The sequence below is a fragment of the Lycium barbarum genome, chromosome 1 (assembly GCF_019175385.1).
Source record: "Lycium barbarum isolate Lr01 chromosome 1, ASM1917538v2, whole genome shotgun sequence".
Classification (NCBI taxonomy): Eukaryota; Viridiplantae; Streptophyta; class Magnoliopsida; order Solanales; family Solanaceae; genus Lycium; species Lycium barbarum.
The window spans coordinates 146,650,220-146,673,619 of record NC_083337.1 but is presented as its reverse complement, the minus strand read 5'-3'; the positions used below and the strand labels follow the sequence as shown (position 1 = coordinate 146,673,619).

The window sequence follows — 23,400 nt, the reverse complement described above, 5'->3', positions numbered from 1 at the left end:
AGGGAAAGATTCTGCCAACAACGAGTGTCTCCTGATAGGTTTGGTTATTATTAAAAGTAGAACCATTTATGAAATAACATTACGCTTACGTTTCGTTACTTGGATCATGCTGAAAGAAGGAAGGATTAACCTTAACATACTATCGTTTATCTGAAGCATCTGTCATATTTGACAACGCTCTATGACCTCTTTCATTATACTTCGTATACCAAGAGAAACTCTAATTCCATCATAACAACTTGGAACTCGACTCTATGAGTAAAACGCTTGAGCACAGCTGATGGACATGTAACATTTCTTAAAAAGACACATAAGGCTTGTAATATGGAGTTTAACACACTTATAAATTCTAGGCTTCATAATTCATGTCGGAAACAATAAATACACGTCGTGCCATAGTGGCGAGTCAAGGAATAGCCTTACGTACCTTGATTTAACCTTCGAATGACTATGACGAGTCAATTCCTCCGATAAACGTTTAGCCTGTTAAAGACAGCTACTATCAACATAACCAACAACCCAAAAACGTATTACAACTATACCAACACTATCGTCAAGTAATCAAAGAGCGACAAGGTCCCGAAGCTATAACACAATGGTGTACTCCATACTCGACCTCCTTTCAACAACAAAGGAGCTCTACATAAGCTACCGACCCCCCCCCCCCCCCCCCCCCGATCTCCATACCATAAGAAAACAACCCATAACCTACTTATATACAATAAATGCAAGTTGAACCACGGCTTCTGATCACCATCCGTGAGCTCCTACGAAATAAACATCCCAATATAGTTCTTACGACTTTTTCTACAACAATAAGAAGAAAATCATACCTTAGCTACGGGAGAAACCTTGTCTCCTCTGGCTGAGCTTACAACAACAAGCAAAGTTCTTTGAAAATCTTGGAGAGAATTCATATAAAGTGAAACTTGCACTTTTTGTTGAAGGAAAACGTTCAGTACCTTGTTGATAATGTGTATATATGGTAAAACTAGTTACGTAAGGTCCATGCTGAACCCGGGCCCAAACTCAAGATATAAATATAGTAATATTTTATTTAAAAAGGTATAATCTATTATCTATTTTCTTACCGCATAATTAACAATTTAGTTGCACGTTAAATATGTATTGTTGATAAGTCTTCATTATTATTAATGCTCTTTAGTCATCTTATTAGATCATTTTAAAACAAAATTTATTTATGAGAAAGGAAGGTTGGCAGAAAAATTATCAAATACAAAAGGACACAAGCGACTCGACATTCTGTAACTAACATATTTTAATTATGTAAAATAATTACAACTCGGTGAAAATCATAAATTGAAAAATATTGACATTTTTATGAATCCGTGAGCATATAATTTTGTATTTATGGATAGAAGTAGATTTTTTTGGTATTTATAATTTTTAAGTTTACTCATAATATTTCATGGAACAATAGTTTATGCTAGCTAAATGTTGTGATTTAATCTTAGTTTTAGACGAAATTAAGAAAAGAATTATTTTCATTAAATGAACGCCAAGAATCAATTTATTCTTCATATATAGTTTATGCTTAAAAATATTAATTCTAAGTTAAAATTGCAATTTATAGTAATTTTTGTAATTTTAATATCTAATTTTTTTAATTTTAAAATATTAAGTTGATCTAATTCAATTTAGCTTTATAATTTAGTCAAATTAATTCCGGGAAGATAAAAATGTCACATAAATTAATATGGGGACAAGAGTAATTAGTAAGATCGAGTAAATCTCCAGTTCAAAACGATAATGCGGCTCGATAATTTTAATATCTAAATTTTAATTTTGAAATACTAAGTTCATCTAATTCAATTTAGCTTTATAATTTAGTCAAATTAATTCCGGGAAGATGAAAAATGTCACATAAATTAATACGGGACAAGAGTAATTAGTAAGATCTAGTAAATCTCCAGTTCAAAACTATAATGCGCCTCCATAATTACCTATATTTTGCAAATGTTTATAATAACAAACAATGTAAAAGATAATTTAATAATCCTTTCAATTCATATTATATGGTGTTTTTAAATTGGGCTAGAAAGTAAGAAGTATTTAGCTATTATACCTTAATTAAATAGTACCTACTTAATATGATCTTTTGGTTATGTAAAAATTCACTTATCTAAATAACGGAAAATCTGCTATAGGGTTAAAATTCTTGTGAGAACTACAGATTGCAGCCTCCCTTATATATAGTTACAATTTTTTGATTATGTAAAAATTTACTTATCTAAATAATGAAAATTTCGGTATAAAAAACTATTAACACCTCCTCAATTATATAAAAAAAATTGTTCGAATTAAATATAAAAGCTAAGAATACCATATAATATGAACCAAACGAAGTAAAGTGCAAGAAAAGATTCACAAAAAGTTATCACAATTCAATATACACCAATTACATATGCCCACATAAAATTTTACTTAAGCTAAAGAATGAGTCCAAAAAATTGATAATAGGTAAGGAAAAGACAAAACAAAGCCATGTGTAGCAACACCATTGGATTAAAATTCTTGAGGACTATAAAATTTGAGATCCTCCCTTATATATAGTAGTAAAATATACAACAATTACGTATGCCCTCATAAAAATTGGCTTAAGATAAAGAATGAACCCAAAAAATGATAATAGGTAAGGAAAAAACAAAACAAAGCCATGTATAGCAATACCATAGGATTAAAATTCTTGTGAGAACTACAAAAATTTCGGATCCTCTCTTATATATAGTAGTAATGTTTATAAGGACCTTGTTTGCTATCTTATATGTATAGAAATGTCCAGCCCCTTTTGCTTTCCAAAAAGGTGTATGAGCCCGTTTGGATTGGTTTATAAGGTTGTTTTCAGTTTTTTTGAGTGTTTAGGTAGCCAGCTTAAAATCATTTTGTGCTTCAAATAAACCAAAAAAAATAATTAAATCTGTTTGACTTAGCTTATCTAAAGCAGCTTATAAGCTGATTTTTTTAAGCGCATCCAAACAGGTATGTTGAAATGAATTAGCAACAATAAATGCCATGAGCCCCCTTCTGTCACGATGGGCTGCCCCATTTTTGACACATAAGCCTTAAAAGACAGTATGCAAGCTTGATCTTATCTCATGATTTGATACATAAATATTTCCTAGAATTCTGATTATATTATCTAAAAAGAAATTATTAATATTGCATAAATTGAGACATATAATAATACTTCATAAAGATTAAGATATTAATAAAAAATATATCTTATTAAATTCTAGTTTTTTAAGCTAATATCAAGAATTTTTTGTACTATAAGTTCTCAAAAAGGTAAACAGATAACTTTCTCTTTTTATAAGAAAATAATTCCTATCTTTATAATTAAAAAAAATCCCCCTTATAAACTTTCCGATATCATGTGTATAATTTAAAGCATATTCGAAAATAATAGTACTAGTAGCTATCGAAATAGCTACCCGAAATCATACTTATCAAATCTTTACTGAAAGGTTTTACTTAAAAGAAAATATATATACCATATCAAGATAATATCTAATGATATCAAATGTTGTTAAACTCATGGGATCTTACAATGATACTGTCATAAATCCTCTATAACCTCATGAATAGAGCTGTCAATATGGGCTTTGCCCGCGAGGCCGACCCAACCTAACCCTTTATTTTAGTAGGGTTGGGCTAAGATTCCTTTGGCCCATATAGAAGTGAGGCTCAAAAGCCCAGCCTCTCTTGGCCCGCCAGAAAAGAATAATAAATTAATTAATTTTTAAAAAATATATAAGTAAATTAAACAAAAAGATAAAAAGTAATGAGAAAAAGGAATGTACTTACTACTAAGTAGTAATTAGAAACTGGAGTAATACTTTTTAGTTTTAGAATTTATACTATGTTTAATTTTTTTTTAACATGATCTGAATTAGTGATTTAAAATAATAATTTATATTTGTTCTCTTACATTTTTTCTTCTATGATATGGTTTGCGGAAGAATGGGTGGTAAAAAATTTCATTTCATATTGCAAAAGTTTTTTCTATTTCATATTGCAAAAGTTTCATGTTCAAATTATACCAAAAATCACTTAGAAAATGTTATTTTGGAAGACGAAAAAACTTAAAGGGCTGGCCCGTCCTAGCCAGCGGCCCGCTTAGGGCTGGGTTGGGCTGCCATTTTGCAGGCCCTTCAACTAAAAGGGTCAGCCGTCTTAGCCCATTTAATTCTTTGGCCCCTTAGGGCTGGGCTGGGCTGGGCTGGGCTAACCCATTTTGACACCTCTACTCATGAATGACCTTATTCCCTTTAAACTCATATGAATTTATTACGACACATCCTAACGCTAATGTACGGGATGTTACAATATGGATAGGGGTTCACAAGTTCCCATGTCTCACCACCGAAGGACGTGGAACGTGGTGCAATGAATGGAAATGACTCAAGTTTAAATTCTGGGTATGAAAAATTCTTTAGCAGGAAGCACTTCTCCAAAAATGAGTCCTACCCGATATATTTTGAAATAGTCGAACTTCAATATGAATACAGAACATCACGAGCAACTAAAATAAAAAATCGCATGTCCCACCAATTCATAAATAAATTAAAAATGGTTTCGAGTTACGAGAGAAGCAAAAACAAAGCTTCACGAGGGGGTTACAAAAATGTTTTAAAAAAATAAAAAAATTGTAAGTTATTGACCGACCCGACTCTCGTTCATAACCCGTCTACATAGGATCAAGATTCAAGCAAAAAGAAAAGAAAAACAGGTGACTAATGGCGGAAGCTCTGTTTGAGCTGGAACAAGTTCTCATCTCCAGAAAGGTACCATTTTTAAGCACTAATAACATTCAAATGGGTTTTCTTCTAAACCCTTAATTCCCACTACTTTATAGCTGTGCATGATAATCTTTTTTTCTCTTCTATTTGGTTAGTTAATTTGTACTCTTGGTTCTTTTTTTCACTCTCGCGGTTTCCAGAATTTCTATTTCTGAAAATCAGGGTGTATTTTCTTTTTTAATTTATTTGCGTTTTGATATTTATTTATTTATTTATTTATTTATTTTTCTTGTAATGATGTATATTTTTTTAGGAAGCTCTGACAAGTGAAGAAGCTAAACTACTTAATTCATGGAAGCAAAATGCTGTAAGAGATTTTGGGATTGGTGCCACTGGTGCTTCTATTGCCACTTGGTTTGGTACATTTCTACATTGTCAAGTAAATTTTGTTTGGAACTTTTTTTGTTAGTTTCACTAATACTTTTTAATATAAGCTGCTTTGTAGTTGTGTCTTTCTTGATAAGGATGTCAAAACAAAAAACAAAAAGTAGAAGGATTCAAGATGATTGTGTTTTGATTGAATGTGGTTTTGAGTTAAATTTAGTTTGATAGAGGAGATATCACATCAAAGGTTAAATTTGAACAGATAAATGAATTTGAATTCTTGAAAGGCGTAAAAGTTATATAGAATAATACTATTAGCGGAGTGTTGTCAAACATTTTGGATCGTCCTAATAGAACGAGTATAATATAGAATGGGGCAAAGGGAGTATGGTAATTTTTTTTGGGGGGGTTCCATTGATGCTTTTCTGCGAATTTAGCTTTGACAAAGAAGTTCCCCTCTTCTACATGTCATGCTTCCTGAAATTATTTATCAGAAGCTGAGATCACAAAGTACTATGAGTAGGAAGAGTAACTAATGCGGTGGATTTGAAAGTATCGAATTTCTCTTGTTTGAAAGGATGAAGCACATTGAGCTATGGACTGAACTGTCTCACAACGTTCTGAACCCAACTCACGTACCGCTATACTGGGCGAACAGCCCAACCTTTGGAACATACTACAGCCCCAGGTGGCGAAGAGCCGACATCGAGGTACCAAACCTTCCCATCGATGTGAGCTCTTGGGGAAGATCAGCCTCTTATCCCTGGAGTAACTTTTATCCGTTAAGCGACGGCCCTTCCACTCAGCACCGTCGGATCACTAAGGCCGACTGTCATCCTAGCTCGACGGGTGGGTCTTGCAGTCAAGCTCCAGCTGTATTAAATAATAGAAAGTTTTGGCAGAACTATGTAAAATACCCTCCTAAAAAAGATTGTTCCAGAATAAAAGGGCAATGGTTAGAAGAGGTGCTCTAGCAGCTAGAAGAAATAGGGTTATTATACAAATCAGAAAACCGGCCTTAATCGCACATGTGTCTAGGTGTTGCTCTGAATTTTATCCATTCTAAAATTATTTGTTTTCTTATTTTTTTTGGATGAAGTATTTGTTTTCTTATTCTTTTTTCTTTTTTATTAGTTGCTTCTATATTTGACCGAACACCTAACAAAGTTCTCTTAATTTGTTTCTTTGCAGTAACCAGAAGGCTGAATAACCTAATTCGCATGAACCTGACAGTAGGTAAGCTCAATTTGCAATTTCATTTTATTTTTTTTCAGGATGTTTTTTCATGTTTTATCTTTTCCACCTATATGCCAGTCACCCTTTATTCCCTATCTGGTTTCTGTCCATGTATTTGTGGACTTGGTAGATAGTGATATATTTTAGGATTCCTTTTAGCGGCTTGTGTTCAAGTGCACAGTAAGTTTGTTTTTAAATATTTGCTATTAAAAGTAAATATTTAAAAACTTGAGTGACAATTGCTCAAGTGGATTAAATTACCTAGTAGAGTCACATATCTTTTTGTTGTTTCAATAAAATTACTTAACTTAACCATTATCTCTTACAAAATAACAATGTCAGAAAAGCCACTTTAGTCAACTCTGTATTTGCTTCTGACATTTATTCCTGTTTCTGCTCTTTTTGAATTATCTATGTGCTCATTCTCTCCAACTAGTTTATCAATGTTACTACATGCAATGTAAATAAAAGATTAGTAATTTATAGTATACTTCATATAATTTTTGTATATTTAAAGTTGATTCCAAAAATATTATTAGAGAATTCATGTCCAAATTTGCAGTGAAAATTTGATGGTGCCCCTCATTGGGAAATTCTTTCATTTGTTATGGAGGAAGTATAGGATATCAAGTTTCTGGAATTGGGTTTATTCTGGAAACATAATTTTACTCCTTGGTTTATCTGATGTCTAATTTTTTTTTTTTATAATGGTAACTTTTATCTGATGTCTAATTTGTGAGCTCGTACTTCGAAATAGACTAAAATAGATCACTGGCTGTTTTATTTGACTTCTGTCAAAATAAAAATTTATTCGTTCTTTGTTTATAGTCGTTGTGGTTAATTTGGTACTGGGATTATGTATTGGACAAGTTGATAGCTGAGTTCATCATCAACTTGTCTGTCAGATATAATGTCCAGCCATTGTTATTTTCTAAAAGTAATAGTTAACTTAGTGATTTTATTGGGACAAAAAAAAATTAAGTGACTTTACTAAACTTGCATACTAGCTTTTCATGGTGAAAAGATTATTCTGGTTCAAGATCCACCCACTAAATCAGTTATTTTGGGTGTGACTGTACTTCTCAATCACTCACCACCACGGATATTACCGAGTCATTGTTATTTGGGAGATTTGTAATCTCTCTTCAGCTGTATATTACCATTCTTGTAATGATACACACTGTTCAAAATGCTGATGTGGAGCTTAAAGTTACACAAGATCAAATTTTAAACCAAAGAGAACATTTTGTTTTGCTCTTGGTAAGTTTAGTACTTTAATCTTTTGAACTTTCCTCCTTCCAGGTTTTGGTTTCTATTATGGCATTAGGAGATTTGCCAAGTGTTTGGATTCAGAAGTTGAACAAATTCTCTCTCAGCATGGGACTCGTTTGCAGACTGGGTTGGCAGAAATGTAAGTTATTGACCAATGACAGACATTTTGATTTGTGCAAATACTAGTTGAGTTTTTACTCCTTATTAGACTTAAGGTGCTACACAGGCTCATGTATACATGACTCTAGTATGATGGAATATAACCTTGGCACTTGTATTCTAGTGCTTCATCTTAAACTAATTGCTCTACTTTTAGTGCAAGTCCATCTAGAAAATTTCTTTTTACGTATCAAAATAATTAATTCCTTTACTTCTGTCTTTTGATTCTAGTAGGTTTGCCAACTTCTCCAAACTAAAAATATACCATTCATTATTTGATTTCCTTTAATATATTGTTCTTAAGAAGATAATCAATGACCGACTTTTTGCACGAAAATAGTTCTTGAAAGAGTTTATTCAACTCCCAGTTTTGGACCCAATTCAAGTTCAATGGCCACAAAGTTCAAACCTTACCTGATTGTTCCCAACAAAGTATGACATCTAAATTAGGCTCAGGTTGTTTTATGAATTTGCAAGAGAATCAGTGATTATTCTTTTTGGATATAGGTTATGTTCAATGTTCAATAATTTATGAATTAGTTATATCAAAGCGGTAGCCTTTTTGGCTGTGTATACATACTAAATTTGTCCCTTAGAAAAAAACCCATTTGTTTCCTCACTTTCTGCAATGCGTCAGACTGAGAATCTCTTCTCTTGATTTTGGTTCAACTTGTGTGAACTCAAATGTAGACAATTGTTAACTTGAATCCCGTTTGTTATCACTGAGGGAAGACGTCATGATGAGAATTAAAGAAGAAAATACAGGAAGGAGATTATGAGGGTTGTTCTACAACTGTTAAATTGAATATAGTTATATTAAGTAATTGTTGCATGACGTAAGTGCACAAGAATCTAGGCATTGAGCTTGTTTGATCTTTGGTGGATTAATCCAAGTAAAACACTTGCAGAGCGTTCTTCACAATTTTGTGGTTCAGGAAAAAAAAAAAAAACTCAGTTTGAGAAGGATATACTCTACCTGCGGAAAGGTTGCAGAAACTTCTCTGAAGAAAACTCTTTAGTATTAACATTTTATGTACCTGATCCTATAGCTTCCTTTGCTAAAGTGTTATGTGGTAATTTCTTCTGTTTTTTCCATCAATATTAACTATTTACTGATGTATATTTTTACATGATAGAATGTTGAAGAAGTATCAGCATGATCCGCAGGTATTGCAACGTGTCTCCAAATATTTTTTCTGTGAAACTGTTTATGACGACGATTCAACAGACCGGCCAAAACCAAGGTGGCGCATTCGGAATCTCTTTGAGGAAGATCTTGCCTCTGCTCATATGACATGTGGTGATGACTCTTACAATAAGAAAATCAATTCGGAGAAAGCTGATCTGAGGAAGAATAATCTACAGCGCAAACAAATTAATGTGAGTATACAACTACTGCCTTTAAATAAATTTGAAATATGAAGAAAAAACTGGGGATGCAGGACATCTGTTGTACAAGAATGTACTTTTAGAATATGGTCGAGACAACCAAATTTCGTGCACACGACTGTACAAATTACAAAAGAGTAAAATATAGATAATATCCAGTAATCGTGCAAGCCTCCCTGTCCAGTAGCAGAGTGTACTGTTGCCTGCTTGCAAATAAATTCCTTTCACTCTTGCTCAGTTATGGCTGAATATGCAACTTTTTAAGTTATTTGTTAACTGGACTGTTATGTTTATAAATGTAGACGAGTACAGCAGCTGATGTTCTGGAGGCAATTGAAGACCCATTTGACTGCATATTCGGGTCTTCAGCAAGTGTCCAAGATATTCATCACGCTGACACATTTAGCACACCGCCTAGAAGGCGTAACTATAACCAGAAAAGGTATCATCGTAGGCATAGGATGCGTCACAAGGAGAACATGGATGTTTGAGCTTTCTTCAACTGGCCTAGTAGCCCTCACAAATGCCCCTCACATGTACCTGAAATTGCTAGTTACTGCAAAAGGTACTAGTATGTGGGTTGCTTTCTTTGATGCTGCTCTCTCCTCGACAAGCAGAGTCTTGCATTGTTGCCGAATGAGTCGCACCAAATCTCTAGCTGGAACTGGCATTAACTCCAAGCTGTTTATATATTATGGCTCCATTTGCATTTGAGCTATTCAGGGTTGATGTACAGATTTCAGCATAAGCTGGTTAATAGATAAACTCTGGTAATGGGTTAACAGAAGGGAAGCTAAGTGTTGATCTCCAGTTCAAAGTTTAGGATGAAATAAATTGAGTTCTGAATTCTGAGCATGTTTAATTTCAGACTTTAAATGCTTATGCTGATGAAGGTTTTCTTTTTTTCGCCCAATTGCTTCTGTTTTTACATTTTGCTTGATCTCTCTTAAGCTGAAAGATTCACACTTTTTCTAGCGTTTTACCTTTTGATCTCCTGAAAACTTTAAACTTGTTCATGTTAATCGTTCCGTATGGCGGATCAGAAGAAATCATCATGGTATAAAATTTTGTACTTATGGACAAGTTATGAAGTGATTATAATGCAAGAAATGCAAGGATTTCTGAGTTGAAGGCGGCTAAATGAAATAATGTTTGGTCGTCCGTTTTTGTGTCTCCAATCCTGAGTATTGCTTCATTGCTTGCATGGTCCTTAACCTTAAATCACCTTATTGACAGTAGAATGAATACAAACCGCAAATATTGATGATATTTGGCAAGTTATATAAAAACATTAGTATATAGAATCTAAGTTGCTTAAATTAAATAGGATTTTTTAATTCTACCTTAACAAAGAATTGAAACTTCCATGAAAGGAAGAATTGTCTCTGCTCACACACACCAAAAAAGTTTATTTTGCAGCTTCTCGGTTTCTCCCATTTTATGTTAGTTATCTCTTTGTTTTCTTCTTTCCTAAGAAATCTCCACCGCCTCAATATCAATAAGTCAATACCTTCTTGGTAAAAATAATTGGTGCATCCAATATCTACATCAAATTGAATATATTAATAATTAAAAATTAAAGTAAAATTACGTATTCTTTATTCATAATTAAGTGGTAAGTAACTATATGATAGATATAATAATTTTTTATACATTGAGTTAGTGCAAATACTTAAACCAGTAAATTTATACCTTCAAGCTTTGCTTACATTTGTACCCATCTCCCAAACTTTTTCATTTCCAATAGCCTCTCTTCATAACCCAAAATCCCTAAATTAGACAGTCAAAAAATCTAATGCAATTATCAATCTTCTCATCAGGAGTTAATAAGATCTTGCTAAAAAAGATCCCAAATCATCCCATTGGAATTTTGAACCTTTTCAGCGTTTGTCTTTTTCTAATCCTTTCAGCCCCACAAATTCAGGGTATGAGGGTACATCCTGTATCCTTGAAACGAAACATTTCCCTCCGTGAAAAAATCAATTCCAATAATGTTTCTTCATCAAATTCAGAACAGCAACAACAGTTTCCTTCGAAACTCCGGAGACTACCTCACGTATTTAACAACGTCCTGGAATTGCCCTTCCGTTATGATGCTGACGTGGCGGTGGAAGAGAAGGAAGGATTCTTCCATTTCGTCGCGAAAATCGAACTTCAAGGAACTGGTAATGTTTCTTAAATGAATTCTATTATAAAAGTTTTCTTGGTTGAAAAGACTACCATATCTATCCAAATTTATAATTTCTTCTCAGGCAGCAACACAAAGTAGCATCCACTTTTGTTTATTAGAAATTAGTTTGTCAATAGTTTACTATGCTTTTTTTACTTCATCCATCCCAATTTTCATCCAAATTTAACTTGACACGCTTTTCAAGAAAGAAAAGAAACTTTTACAAGACTAAAAAGTGGCACAGAGCAAGTATTAGCTAGTATTGTAAATATAGTTTTCTTTGTTTGATTTCATTCAAAATTTGCAATTATTAGGTGCAAACCCAACACAAGTCAAGGCACAGGCTGTGGAGATCCATCCGGGAGTAACGAAGATCGTTGTGACAAACGGGAAGGGAGACAGTGACGATGAAATTAAGTTATTGTTGGAGCAATTGAATGTGGATACATGGAGGTACAGATTGCCTGCTTCGACGATGCCGGAGCTAGCCACGGCGGCGTTTGTGGACGGAGAGCTGATTGTGACGGTGCCAAAGGGTGGCCGTCGCGGTAGAGAGTTTGATGATAAATCCAGGGGTGTTTGGGGAGGCGGTGGCCGACTTGTTCTTGGACAATAGTCAGAGTATTCTAACTTCTTCACATTTGATTTGATGTTCAATCAAACGAACTTCTATCTATGTTTTTTTATCATTCGTTATTTTTAGATTATAGTGGAGTACAACAACAATTACATACCCAATATCATCCCATACCCAATATAGCCCCATAAGGTGGCATATGTGGTGGGTAGAATTATACGTAGACCTTATCTTCTTTTGTGACGCACCCAATATAGTCCCATAAGGTGGCATCTGTAAAGGTTGGAGTATATATAGACCTTACCTCATTTTGTGATGGTAACTAGAGAGGTGGTATCCTGTAGACGGCTCACGGAAAAGTAAAAAGGATAAATAAAGTGAAAGAAACAATTAGGTGGTGTTAGAGCTATAAGAACAGGTAAACGTAGAAGAGATACTAGTGGTGCAGAAAAGAAATGCGCACACCAACCTAATTAATGTATTTCTCTACTTTGATACTCGATCTCCATGCTCTATTCAGGATCATGTTCACAGTAAGCTGAAGATATGTCATGTGTCGCTGCTCTCCTAAAGATTTCTTAGGCCTACCTCTTCTTTTTCCCAGGCCCACCACAAGCACTAGGGACTCAACAATTCTCCTTTGCACATGTTTGAACCATCTCAACCTCTTTCCGTATCTTGTCCATCACGTAGGCCACTCACACCTTGTCCAAAATTCGTTATTTGTTTATATATATATATATATATATATATATATATATATATATATATATATATATATAAAGGAGCAAAAAGGGTTTGTAGATTGGGGTTAGCACTGTCCCCAAAAAAGTGGAGGTCAGTGTTTATTCTACCTCAAGAGTGAAAGGATGCTGATAAGAATGCAGAGCTTATGGGGTTGTACTGAAAACAAAAGGAAGGTAGCTCTGGTAGCTTGGGACAATATGGGTAAATCTAAAAAACAAGGAACATAAGAAGTAGTATCTGAACAAAGCAGCAGTTGGAAAACTGCGACCAAGAAGAAAGAATCTCTGTGGGTGACATGGATCCATGACATATATATGAAAAATATATATGATTCATGGAGTCATGTGCCTCCAACAGACAACAATTGATATTGAAAGAAGCTAAATAAGCTGAAACGGGGATGATGAGTTGGTATAGGAATGATAGGCACACCTTTACTCTCTCTGATAAATACTGTCACTAAGAGTTATCTTACTATGTTACGAGTCTGGCCAAACCTTGCTACATCTGAACTTATTTAAGGTGTTACAACCTACGCATAAGTTCATTTTGTAGTTAGCAAATCAACAGAGATTGCTAACCAAGGGAAGAATGTTGAGCATGAGGTTGAACTATGATAATACTTTGTGTGTGTTGTGTACATAACAACAACTAGAACATACAAACCACCTATTTGTTACGTGTTACTGGACATATGTAGTGTGGAGGACTGTAAATACATGGATGGGTATAGATACGACGGGATGGGATAGGAGAGTGTTTGCAATGGCTACAACAGATGCATTAGAGCAGATTTAAAACAAGAGCAGAGGCATTGGAGCAAATTTAAAAAAGATATGGTGGCTGCAGTTCTGGAAGTAATGACCTACTTCATTTGGCAAACCAGGAATCCGAGGATTTCCAAAGAATGCAATGCGCAGAAGGAATTCATTATACAGCAAATACAATTCACGGTGAAAGAAAGAGTGTCAATGTTTAGAGAATCAAAGCAGGCTAGAAAATGTACATATTTAATTAATCAGTTTTGTTCATAGATCTGAGACTTGGGTTCTTCCTATACCCTTCCTAGAAGGTGGTAGTGGGATGGGTGCTCCTTAGCTTTGTTTTTGCTTTGCTACTGAAATTTTGATTTGTTTGTGGTAATAATATTTATAACTTATTGCAAAAAAAAAAGGGTTCGTAGAATTAGATTATGAAAAGAAAACATGAAATAAGAAAATCACTGAAAAAATAATTTTTTTTTTAAAAAAGAGACAATAAGTATAATGTATAACTTATTCTGATAATTGATTTAAAGAAAAAGGAAATGAGACAAAGGAAGACAAACGATATATTATATCATTATTTTAAAAAATTTTAAAAAAGGTGACTGAATATTTACTATAAGAAGAAAAAAAAAGAACAAAAAAGAAAAGAAGCAAAAAATGAATGAAATTCAATTATGGAGAAAAACAAGATTTAAATGAAATTAGAAAAAGAAAAAGAAACAGAAAACAGGAGAAAAAGGAAAGAAAAGAAGGGCTTAGCTGCGAATGGTCATGGCTAGCAATTATTAGTTTAATGGACAGGAAAGTAAATGGGTAAGCGCGAGTAATTACTTTGGATTTTACGGCTAGTTATATACTTTTCAATCCTAAAAGCAAGCTCATGAAGCAAGAATTGTCAAGACCACATGAGGAAACCAAAGACTCCTCGGCCCCACCAATGTGGTACTCCAACACCGAGCACATGAAATCCGCATGAACACGCCTTAAAACATCTGTTCAGCAAAGGTCCATCAAGGCAAATGAAGGATCCACGTTAAACAAGCTTCAAGACAAATGCATAAGTCAGAACAGCCTTCAGACTAACCATTATATGTAGGAGTGTCTAGAAAAAAAAAAAAAATGCAACTAGATATAGGGTCCTGCTTTACAGTCTTAGTTGTGCTATTCTTTTGCTCCAATAGCAAGCTTTAAAAAAAATACATTAGACGGCTCAGTTAAGATTAATGGCACATAGCAATAACTAGCAATTTACCAAATCTTTTCTTATGACATGGTGTCCGGACTAGCTTGTGCGCACATTGACTATTCCACTGAGTATTTGCTACCTCCCACTCAGCAACACAGGTAACTCTCAGGTAACTCTGTTGACTAATGCTTAGGCAAGCGGGAAGAAATCATTTAGTGTCTTTTGCTTCTGGCTGGGATTTTGAACTTGCAATGTCCCAGATTTCGCTGCAATGATCCAGAAAACAGCTTCATGAAAACCATTATCCAAAATTTCAAAGATCAAAAGAATCCTAGATGACATCAGAAATAGAGTAGGGTACTGCGACAAGATCGTTTAAAATAGCGAATTGAATACTGAACCAGGATTCCAGAAATACAAAAGACAAAACATATCAAATGAAACCTATGGACAACATAATTATATCCATGGGTGCACGTTGAAGTTACTCGGCCTTCACGAAATGGATTTGAACAAATATCTCTTGTTGACTTTCCTTTTTATTAATTGTGAGATCGGCTAGCCATAGCCACATATCAGCTATGCTCAATGCAGGATTTCTGTTGGATCAGAAGATAGTTCTTTGACCCAGTTCAGTGAGACTGGGGCTTAGCACTTTGAAGGAGATGTTTTAAGGAAGTTTCAAAATGCTTACACGAAAGAATACGGAAGAAGGGTTAAGTCAAAGTATATACTTTATTCGGTATAAAGTCTCTTTTTTTTTAGAGGATCTGCTATAATAATGAAAAAGATTTCTGCACATACACCCAAATCGGTGTATGTTGTTGTTGTACACCCAAATCGGTCAAAATAGGTCACGATTGGTGTATTTTAGTCGGTCAAGGGAAGCGGTAGCTTCGTTCTCCGCTTCTCTCGTACTTTCTTGCGTGAAGGCTTCGAGCCCTTTTCGCTAGGTCCAAAAGCTTCAAACCCAGCAATAGTAGTCACAAGCACAATAGCGGCAATATCTGGACATATCATCCTAACAAGTACACTCCAGAAAAATCTGAGCAGTATTGCTAAAGGCAGAGAGCCAATAACACGTAGTAATGTCATGAATATGAGGTTCAATTCTATGCTGTAGGGGCTAGAGCAGAACTCTTTACGCCACTAGAAGTTATTGCTGCAATTGACCAAAGCAGCACCCTACAAGAGATCTTTAAGCGATTGATGACTTTCTCTTTAGGCTGGTTACACCAAAGTTCCAAACTCTTAATAAGGATACAATTCATTTCCTTCCTCTGGTTAGGACTAAGGAACGGTTGAATAGCATTTACTTGATACGCTGTTGTATAATAAATAATTCCTCTTCCGGACTCTTTCCAAGGCTCTCCAATTTTATTTTCGGTACAACACTCCAAACTGATAATTTTCTGTTCATATTGTGGTTTAGTTGCAACAACAACAAATGCCTTTGATACTTGTGAACAAAGGGAAGCACTGAAATAGACAAACTTATGTACAAGTCACAGATGTATGTATTTCTGGACGGATAATAGTTAATAGCACACATAAAAAATATCTTGCTTAGATGCAGATATTCAAGTCAGCAAGTGACAGATTAACAGAAACAAGAATATGAGAAGGCAGAAAAGTTACCAGTGCTATCCACACAGCTTTCCTTTTCGAATAAATCTTCAATGCAGACTCCATCTGTAAGCTGATATGATTATCAGATTGGTCAGTCTGGTAATTTGCAGACCTAAAAAGGGGGAAAAAAGATGACATCATCAGGAAACAAAGTACCATTCATCAATCAGCTATACCTTTGCCATGATTGATTCAATACGATGCAACAACTGTTCTCCACTCCTTTTTTGTGTGCCACGCAAAATACAAATGCCAAAATTCAAAATCTTTTCGATGTCAGCACGAGAAGCAATAGATGTGCAGATGTTTAAAATCTTCAAAACATGTGGAACCAAATCCGTTCTTGAATCACAGTATCTACATAAATACTGTACATCCAAATTAATGCTTCCTCCAACTGTCCCAGCCATGTAAGCTCGTACAGCACACTCTACATGGGTAATGTGTCCACAAATGTAACCATCATCTACTCTTGCTTCACATCGAATGTAACTATACCCACCATATTCCGAACTGATAGTTTTACAACAAAGGATACAACAACAGTCTCGGCAAAAACCAGGTTCAATGCAACAGATATCACAAAACATGGTCTCCGCAAAAGGTTTTTCTGCTGTTAAACTGCTACACATTCTGTTACCGGCCTTACAAGTAATGGCTCCTAAAGGAGAATCAGACGGTAAAGGCTCCATTTTCGTCCCCGAAGATGTAACCTTCTGTTTCATGTCTGAGTCACCTTTATATTTAAATAAAAAGAAAACATATTTGACATTAGTTCAACAGATTACTCCATTAAACACTAAATAGAGACACAAAACATATACTATCCACTAACAGTTTATATTCATCGAACGAAATTCACTTCAAAAATAAAAAGATTCACTGACAGGGAATGAAAAAATAAAAATCTGTATAGCTATTTGTAATGAACAGGGAGCTGAAGTAAGATACTAGCATCACATGAGTACTAGCATCACATGAGTCTTTAGTGTGGATGAAACTGTTCAAAATTAGTAACATGGATTTTAGGTTTCAGCTCAGTGGGATCTGCGAGTAGATTACGTTCAGAAAGTGCACCAAGGATGTCTCACGGGCTCATTTGATTGGAAGGAAAAAATGCATTGTTTATACATGTCTAGATTCTGACATAATATTTGGTTTCCAACATAAAACTTCACATAACTAATATTGGCATAACTTATACATGAACTCATATGTATGACCTTTCCCAAGGTTAAAACAAACAGAGTATTATTATTCAATGCATATTAGTCCATGTATCATCCATGCATAACTAGTCCATGAACCAAATGACAATCGAGGGTATACCTAATAATTCGAAGGCTACAACAATAACAACAACAACAACAACAACAACAACAACAACATACCCAGTATAATCCCACAAGTGGTTCTGGGGAGGGTAGAATGTTCGCAGACCTTACTCCTACTATAGGAGGTAGAGAGGTTGTTTCCGATAGACCCTCGGCTCAGAAAAAGCAAAAATATAGCAGGTCAAAGAGTAAATAGGAACAGTAACTACAGCAAAACAGTATGCAATAATTAGAAGTTTAAATATTAGCTTTTTAACATTAACATTATTTTCTTTTGATAATTAAACTTTAATAAAAGGGAAACATTCTCCAGATTTTATATATTTTGATTCCTGTAGTACAATTCGACCTAATATGGATAACAACTTCCATATTAATTTCTAAGGAAAATAAGCAATTTCAAAATTTAACCAAAATATACCTATATATCCTGTATGTAGAGTTGTTAGCTAATGAGCTACATCCACTGTTTCTCTTGAATAATTAATGGAAATAATGAATATTCCAAAAAACTTTGCCAATGGGTGTCAGATATATTAAATACTACTATTAATTATGAAATACAAAACAAAGTTTGCACCTAGTAGCCAGTGGCGGAGGCGGGATTTCACCAAGGGAGGTCATAATATAAAAAGGTAAACACACAAAGCTTACAACATGATAACGGGCGGGGTGGCTGATGTGAAACAAGAAGATAAGAACAAAATAGTATTTGAAAGATAGAGAAAAAAAAAAAAAAAAAAAAAAAAAGAGATACAACTAAATTCAAACAATTAAAAGATGCAATGACGAAACTAACCAAAACACCACTTAATTGAGAATTAAGAGCACCTAATTTATTAGAATCTCAAGAAGGTACCAACATCTTACTAGCAAATCCTAGGACAAAATGTTGAAATTCAACACAAAGGTTTTCAAGCTCTCACAAGAGGCACAATTCATCATATGTCAAAAATCAGTTGTGAAACCCCAATATTCCTCTATTTATACTGAGGGGCTAAAGTAGTACAGAAAGACCCAATTGCTCCTTTGCCCACATTAAAAATTTACAAGCTAATTAAAATGGTAATACCCAGGCAAGACTAACCTTAACCCGCTAAATTTTAACTCACCTTGCATGCTTCGTTTAACATTTCTTCCTACTCCATCGAGCCCTTCTTAAAAAATTGTGTTTTTTCCCTTTCACTTTGTTGTGTTCTACTTTATTTTAAACATTTTGTTTTGTTTTCTTCCAAATTAGTGCCCTTTCAATCAATATATTATCTTTGAAAATTGCCAAGATTCTTGAATGAGAAAGGGATTGATATGATTTATGCATGAGAGAGAAAGGGGAACAAAAGAATCTAAATGTAATCCCTAATTCTGGAGAAAAGGTAGAGAATACACGAATAGATGTGATAGTATTTTGTTTAAATATGCTAGGTTTACTATAAAATCTGCTACTACGAAAATAATCCAAAAAATATGATCCTAATATATATATATATATATATATATATATATATATATATTTTGTAAGAGACCTACAATGTAAAAATAAGCAACTATATAATCGGGCCTTACTTTTACCACCGCTGGGAAAGAAATCTGGAAATGGGAATTTAATTATCCCGAGCATGAACTATGTGGGGAACGCCAAAGCAAACAAAAAGAAAACACGGCTTCGAGTGAGATTCGAACCAACAACCTTGGGGATAATTTGAACCCCCTTGACCGCTGAGCTAAGCTTCACGGTTGTGTCAAGGAGATTTAATATGGAATATTATACATAAACATTAAATTTGACCTTACATATACAGTGTCCAGGACAAGGATAAATATGGTATAATTATACAAATTTTCACACATTTTGTTTGGTAAATTGCAAGTACTTATAAATGGTATAATCAGATACACATTTGATAGAAAAGGAAACAAATAAAGTACACCATGAAGATTAGAGATGGAATAGTCCCTTCAAAAATCCGTTTGAAGAAAAAAAAAAAAAAGATTAGAGATGGAACAGAGTCCAAGACAAGGATAAATATGTAGAGGACAAGGGTTGAGAAAGGTGATAAGGAAGAGATCCTTACTCACAGCTGCTGTTCCAAGTTGCATAATGTTTCATTGGAAGTTTAGTATACATAGCGAGCCATGTGTAAGAACTTTTTTTGATTAATGCAAATCTTAACATGCTAAATACCAAAGAGCCTTATCGAAGCTAACCTTTTGAGCTTGGTGGCTGTTTCGAAGGAATTATCCAACTGAATGAGGCAAAGAATTTATTGGTATCGATGCGAGGAAACTCAGATTGGAGATATTTTTCAATGGAAAGCTTACTTCGAAAAGCATTTTTCTTTCCATCTTTGCGAACATGAAGACGCTTGGGAAGATACAGATATCTATCCCTAAAGTAGCCTGAATTTGTAGCTCTTTTCCCCGCCTTCCAGCCCCACTTATCACCAGCATTTGGCCAATCTACAGGAGCATATGGTAAACCTTCACCAGAGTCATGGTCAGAAACCGGATAAAGATGAAGTCCAGTTCCATTGATTTCAGATTCACTCCCATTACTTGCAACAACTGTATCAATCTCCCCAGCGTCCTTCTTGGCTGACATTTAGCTGGAAATCTTTAACTCTGTTGATTCAACAAAAGCTTAGAAAAACAAAGAAGTAATATCAGAAAGCAAAACATTTTGGCTATTAAAATAACCATTGGAGAAAAAAGAAACTCAATGAAATAAGCCAAAAGTTGGGCATACTCCCCAGGAAAACAAGATAGCTAATTATCGACCTGCAGAAATTATGCTTCAGATGAAGACAAATGTAAAACCTTTCAGCATGTGCTACAACAACACTCTCCTCGCAAGGAAAAAACAAAAAACAAAAAGAAGCATCAAATCTGACGCGCAGAATGTTTGTGCGTAATGCAGAACGCTTGACAAAAACACCCGAAGTTCCAAGCCACCTTTGGCATGAAATTGTTACTCCTGACATTAGATAAGTTGTGGCCTTGAAAAGTTTTTATTTTTTTTTATTTTTATTTATATATAGATCCTACAACAGGCCACTGCTGATATTGTCTCAAATCCTTTTGGTAGGCATAATTTAAGGTTCTAATGGAAATCAATCTGAGCAATACACAATTGAGATACACGTAGCAACTTGTGCCTCAAACTTGAGATGGCAGAAGATCTAAGTTGCTCGGACTCGGGTGCGGGTATCATATACGAGTGCGGATCTAATGGTCGGATTCTTCATCACGTAAATTTTAGGATTCGGGGGTATGTATCCGAGTGGGATACGGGTGCTGGGATATGGTCAATAAATGCATATCACGACTTATAAAGTATATATCTTGATTAATTAAAGCTATTAAACCAAAACTAATAAAATTTAATTATTTATAGACACCTAAAATTTTGAGGAAATGAGATCTCTCGGCCTCTTACAATTTCAATAGAGGAAAATGGCCTTTTTAGATCTCTTATGTGTTTTTTTTCAGATCTCTTATGTGTAAAAAATGAAGATCTTTTGTAAAAAGGTCATAAAACTTAAAAAAGCTTGTCAAGGGCTAAAAAACCATTTCTCGCTAAAATTTCATTCATAATATATCTCGTGTAAGAGCAAAACAATTTCATATTTCATATAACTATATAGATATGACATAAACCCAAAATCTAACCAAACCCAATCAATCTAGACTTCTCAGTCATTGATGTAGTCAAAGCACCCAAAGTAAGTTGACAAAATCCGAGGTTGATAGCACACCCATGTCGTGTCGATACGGGCACAACAAGAATTTTGAAGAATCCGAGCAACATAGCGGAAGACAAAGAGGAGTTTGTAGAACAGGATAAAAAGCACTTCAAATATCCATTCCAAAATGCCAACATGTTGAAGCACATACATTCTCGATCTCCCTTACATAGATTTTGCTTTTGGAACCATTTCTTTAGAAATCAAACTCCTAGTAAAATAAATAACCTAATATTAGCTGTGCAAATTAGGATTTGAGACTCTGTCAAAAAGTATACAACACATTTCTGTTTCCTCCCACTAAAGCTGTTTTTCGAACTAAATGCCCTTCGCCGAAAAATTATACTGCGCATATAAGGAAAAACATAAATTTCCTGGTAAAATGTGAATTATCAAATCTCCTTGATTAAGGGAAGATGCTAGTGTAGTGGAAAAGGGGCTCAAAATTTGTTTTAAATCATACATTCGAATCTTAGGTGAACATTCTAGTTTTAAAAAAAAAAAAAAAAAATTCTTGAATCTCCTTCGGCGACTACTATTATTGTGTCCTGTAGTCCTTCTGTTTAAACCATCTGCCAACTCCATATTAACTGTTTATAAATAAAAACCATACACTTGTTACAATCTGCTTCCAAGTGCTACTCAGTAATCCTTACCTTCTAACCAACAGAATAATTTTGAAGAAGACAAGGCCACTAGTCCAATTGCTACAGTAAGTAAGTAAACATCATTTTTTTTTTTTAATTAAGACCATGAACATTGGGCGTAACTCAACTCAAAAGCTATCTATTGCCCGGGACCATATAATAAGACAATAAATTTCTTCGACTAATTTGGGATACTCTAAAACCACTCAACAACTAAAAAAAGGCAGCCCGGTGCACTAAGCTCCCACTCCCGTTATGCGCGAGGTTCGGAAAAGGGCCGGACCACAAAGATCTATCGTACGCAGTCTTGCCCTACATTTCTGCAAGAGACTGTTTCCACGACTCGATAACTAAAACATGAAAAAGAAACATGGAATCAACATTGAGTAACAGGACAACCAAAATGCTTCTGCGCTGACACATGTTAAGAAAATGACCTTAGACGCCGGTACCCACATTAGCGCCCAACTAAACCAAATTCACGCCGGAAAGTCCTCCCTAACAAAGGCGACTCCGTACCCAGTAGACTCTTATATGAGCATATCTAACTACTTAACGGCATTACTTTAGGGGTATAAAACCGCTTATCATATAATGAGGACATAAACATCAATTATCAGGGAATATACCTGAGAAAATAATGGACTTGGATAGACTAGAAGGGACCACAGAGGAAGGTGTATTTCAAATTAGGACTAGCGTCTGTCTCCCGGTAATGACGACGATAATTAAGATTCCAACTAAAGAAAATGGGAAATCAAAAACCCTAAACAAAGGGCTTTAAATAACGATTTTGTAAGTAGTTAAAATAGGAAAAGAGATATAAGTTTTATAGCCTGTTTGCCCAGCTTTTAGGGAGTCAGAATTTATTTTTATTTTTTTGTAAGAGGTGGAACAAACTCCCTAAGTCATTACGCCTTTATTAGTTTTATACTTAAAACTATATTTAGTTTATATTGTCTCTTGAAGGCTTGAACAATAACTTTCAGGTGTTAAAAGTTATTGAAAAGTAACTTTCTCATAATATCACGTATATCAAAGAGTATCTTATAACAGATTTGAACTATTCATTAGTTAAATACTTTAACTTATTATTATATGTTGTACTCGTGCTGGTAGAGTGTACTAATTAAAAGTTAGGTTCTTGTTACTTGTGTTTAGCTTAAGGATTTAGCGTTATTCCTTCAAAAGTTTATTATACTGCATCTTTTGAAATTAAACCTTACAAGATTAATATAAATTATTGTCGCGACAGATTGAAAACAAATCTTTCACCTGGGCATGTTAAGTTTAGACTTTCAATAACATCTATAATTATTGGCTACTCTTAATATAGCATCATTATAGCAATAAACGAGAATGATTTTATGAACAAACATATCTATTTAAATTCAAGTTTTAAA

At 34.4% G+C, this 23,400-nt stretch overlaps 3 protein-coding genes across 7 annotated transcripts; 2 read left to right on the top strand and 1 right to left on the bottom strand.

The window, feature by feature from the left end:
• The first annotated feature begins 4,601 nt into the window (after positions 1-4,601).
• LOC132642222 (uncharacterized) lies at positions 4,602-10,106 on the top strand. The gene is made up of 6 exons (XM_060359482.1): positions 4,602-4,805; positions 5,074-5,179; positions 6,336-6,380; positions 7,683-7,791; positions 8,948-9,191; positions 9,503-10,106. The coding sequence occupies exons 1-6, from the start codon at positions 4,758-4,760 to the stop codon at positions 9,689-9,691; spliced, it is 741 nt and encodes a 246-aa protein (XP_060215465.1). The 5' UTR covers positions 4,602-4,757; the 3' UTR covers positions 9,692-10,106.
• Positions 10,107-10,781: 675 nt separating this feature from the next.
• LOC132642232 (uncharacterized) lies at positions 10,782-12,072 on the top strand. The gene is made up of 2 exons (XM_060359491.1): positions 10,782-11,365; positions 11,685-12,072. Exons 1-2 carry the CDS (start codon positions 10,996-10,998, stop codon positions 11,984-11,986), a joined length of 672 nt encoding a protein of 223 aa, XP_060215474.1. The 5' UTR covers positions 10,782-10,995; the 3' UTR covers positions 11,987-12,072.
• Positions 12,073-14,467: 2,395 nt separating this feature from the next.
• Positions 14,468-22,896, bottom strand: LOC132642185 (uncharacterized). Of its 5 annotated transcripts, none has more exons than XM_060359473.1 (5): positions 22,627-22,896; positions 19,816-20,247; positions 16,453-17,012; positions 16,286-16,339; positions 14,468-14,913 (listed from the first exon to the last, which is right to left on the bottom strand). In XM_060359473.1, the coding sequence occupies exons 2-5, from the start codon at positions 20,207-20,209 to the stop codon at positions 14,860-14,862; spliced, it is 1,062 nt and encodes a 353-aa protein (XP_060215456.1). In that variant the 5' UTR covers positions 20,210-20,247; positions 22,627-22,896; the 3' UTR covers positions 14,468-14,859. The 5 variants fall into 5 exon arrangements, with proteins under 5 accessions (XP_060215456.1, XP_060215432.1, XP_060215437.1 ...); XM_060359449.1 differs by having other exon boundaries at positions 16,286-16,346; positions 22,627-22,893; XM_060359454.1 differs by having other exon boundaries at positions 16,286-16,346; positions 19,816-20,229; positions 22,627-22,893.
• Positions 22,897-23,400: the final 504 nt, after the last annotated feature.

Coding starts and splice junctions, on each gene's coding strand:
- LOC132642185 (XM_060359449.1), bottom strand. CDS start 20,209: ATGTCAGCCAAGAAGGACGCTGGGGAGATTGATACAGTTGTTGCAAGT. Junction 17,013..19,815: donor ACAGCCACCAAGCTCAAAAG/GTTAGCTTCGAT, acceptor TTAAATATAAAG/GTGACTCAGACATGAAACAG. Junction 16,347..16,452: donor TTGAATCAATCATGGCAAAG/GTATAGCTGATT, acceptor TAATCATATCAG/CTTACAGATGGAGTCTGCAT.
- LOC132642232 (XM_060359491.1), top strand. CDS start 10,996: ATGCAATTATCAATCTTCTCATCAGGAGTTAATAAGATCTTGCTAAAA. Junction 11,366..11,684: donor AATCGAACTTCAAGGAACTG/GTAATGTTTCTT, acceptor TGCAATTATTAG/GTGCAAACCCAACACAAGTC.
- LOC132642222 (XM_060359482.1), top strand. CDS start 4,758: ATGGCGGAAGCTCTGTTTGAGCTGGAACAAGTTCTCATCTCCAGAAAG. Junction 5,180..6,335: donor TTCTATTGCCACTTGGTTTG/GTACATTTCTAC, acceptor GTTTCTTTGCAG/TAACCAGAAGGCTGAATAAC. Junction 7,792..8,947: donor CAGACTGGGTTGGCAGAAAT/GTAAGTTATTGA, acceptor TTTACATGATAG/AATGTTGAAGAAGTATCAGC.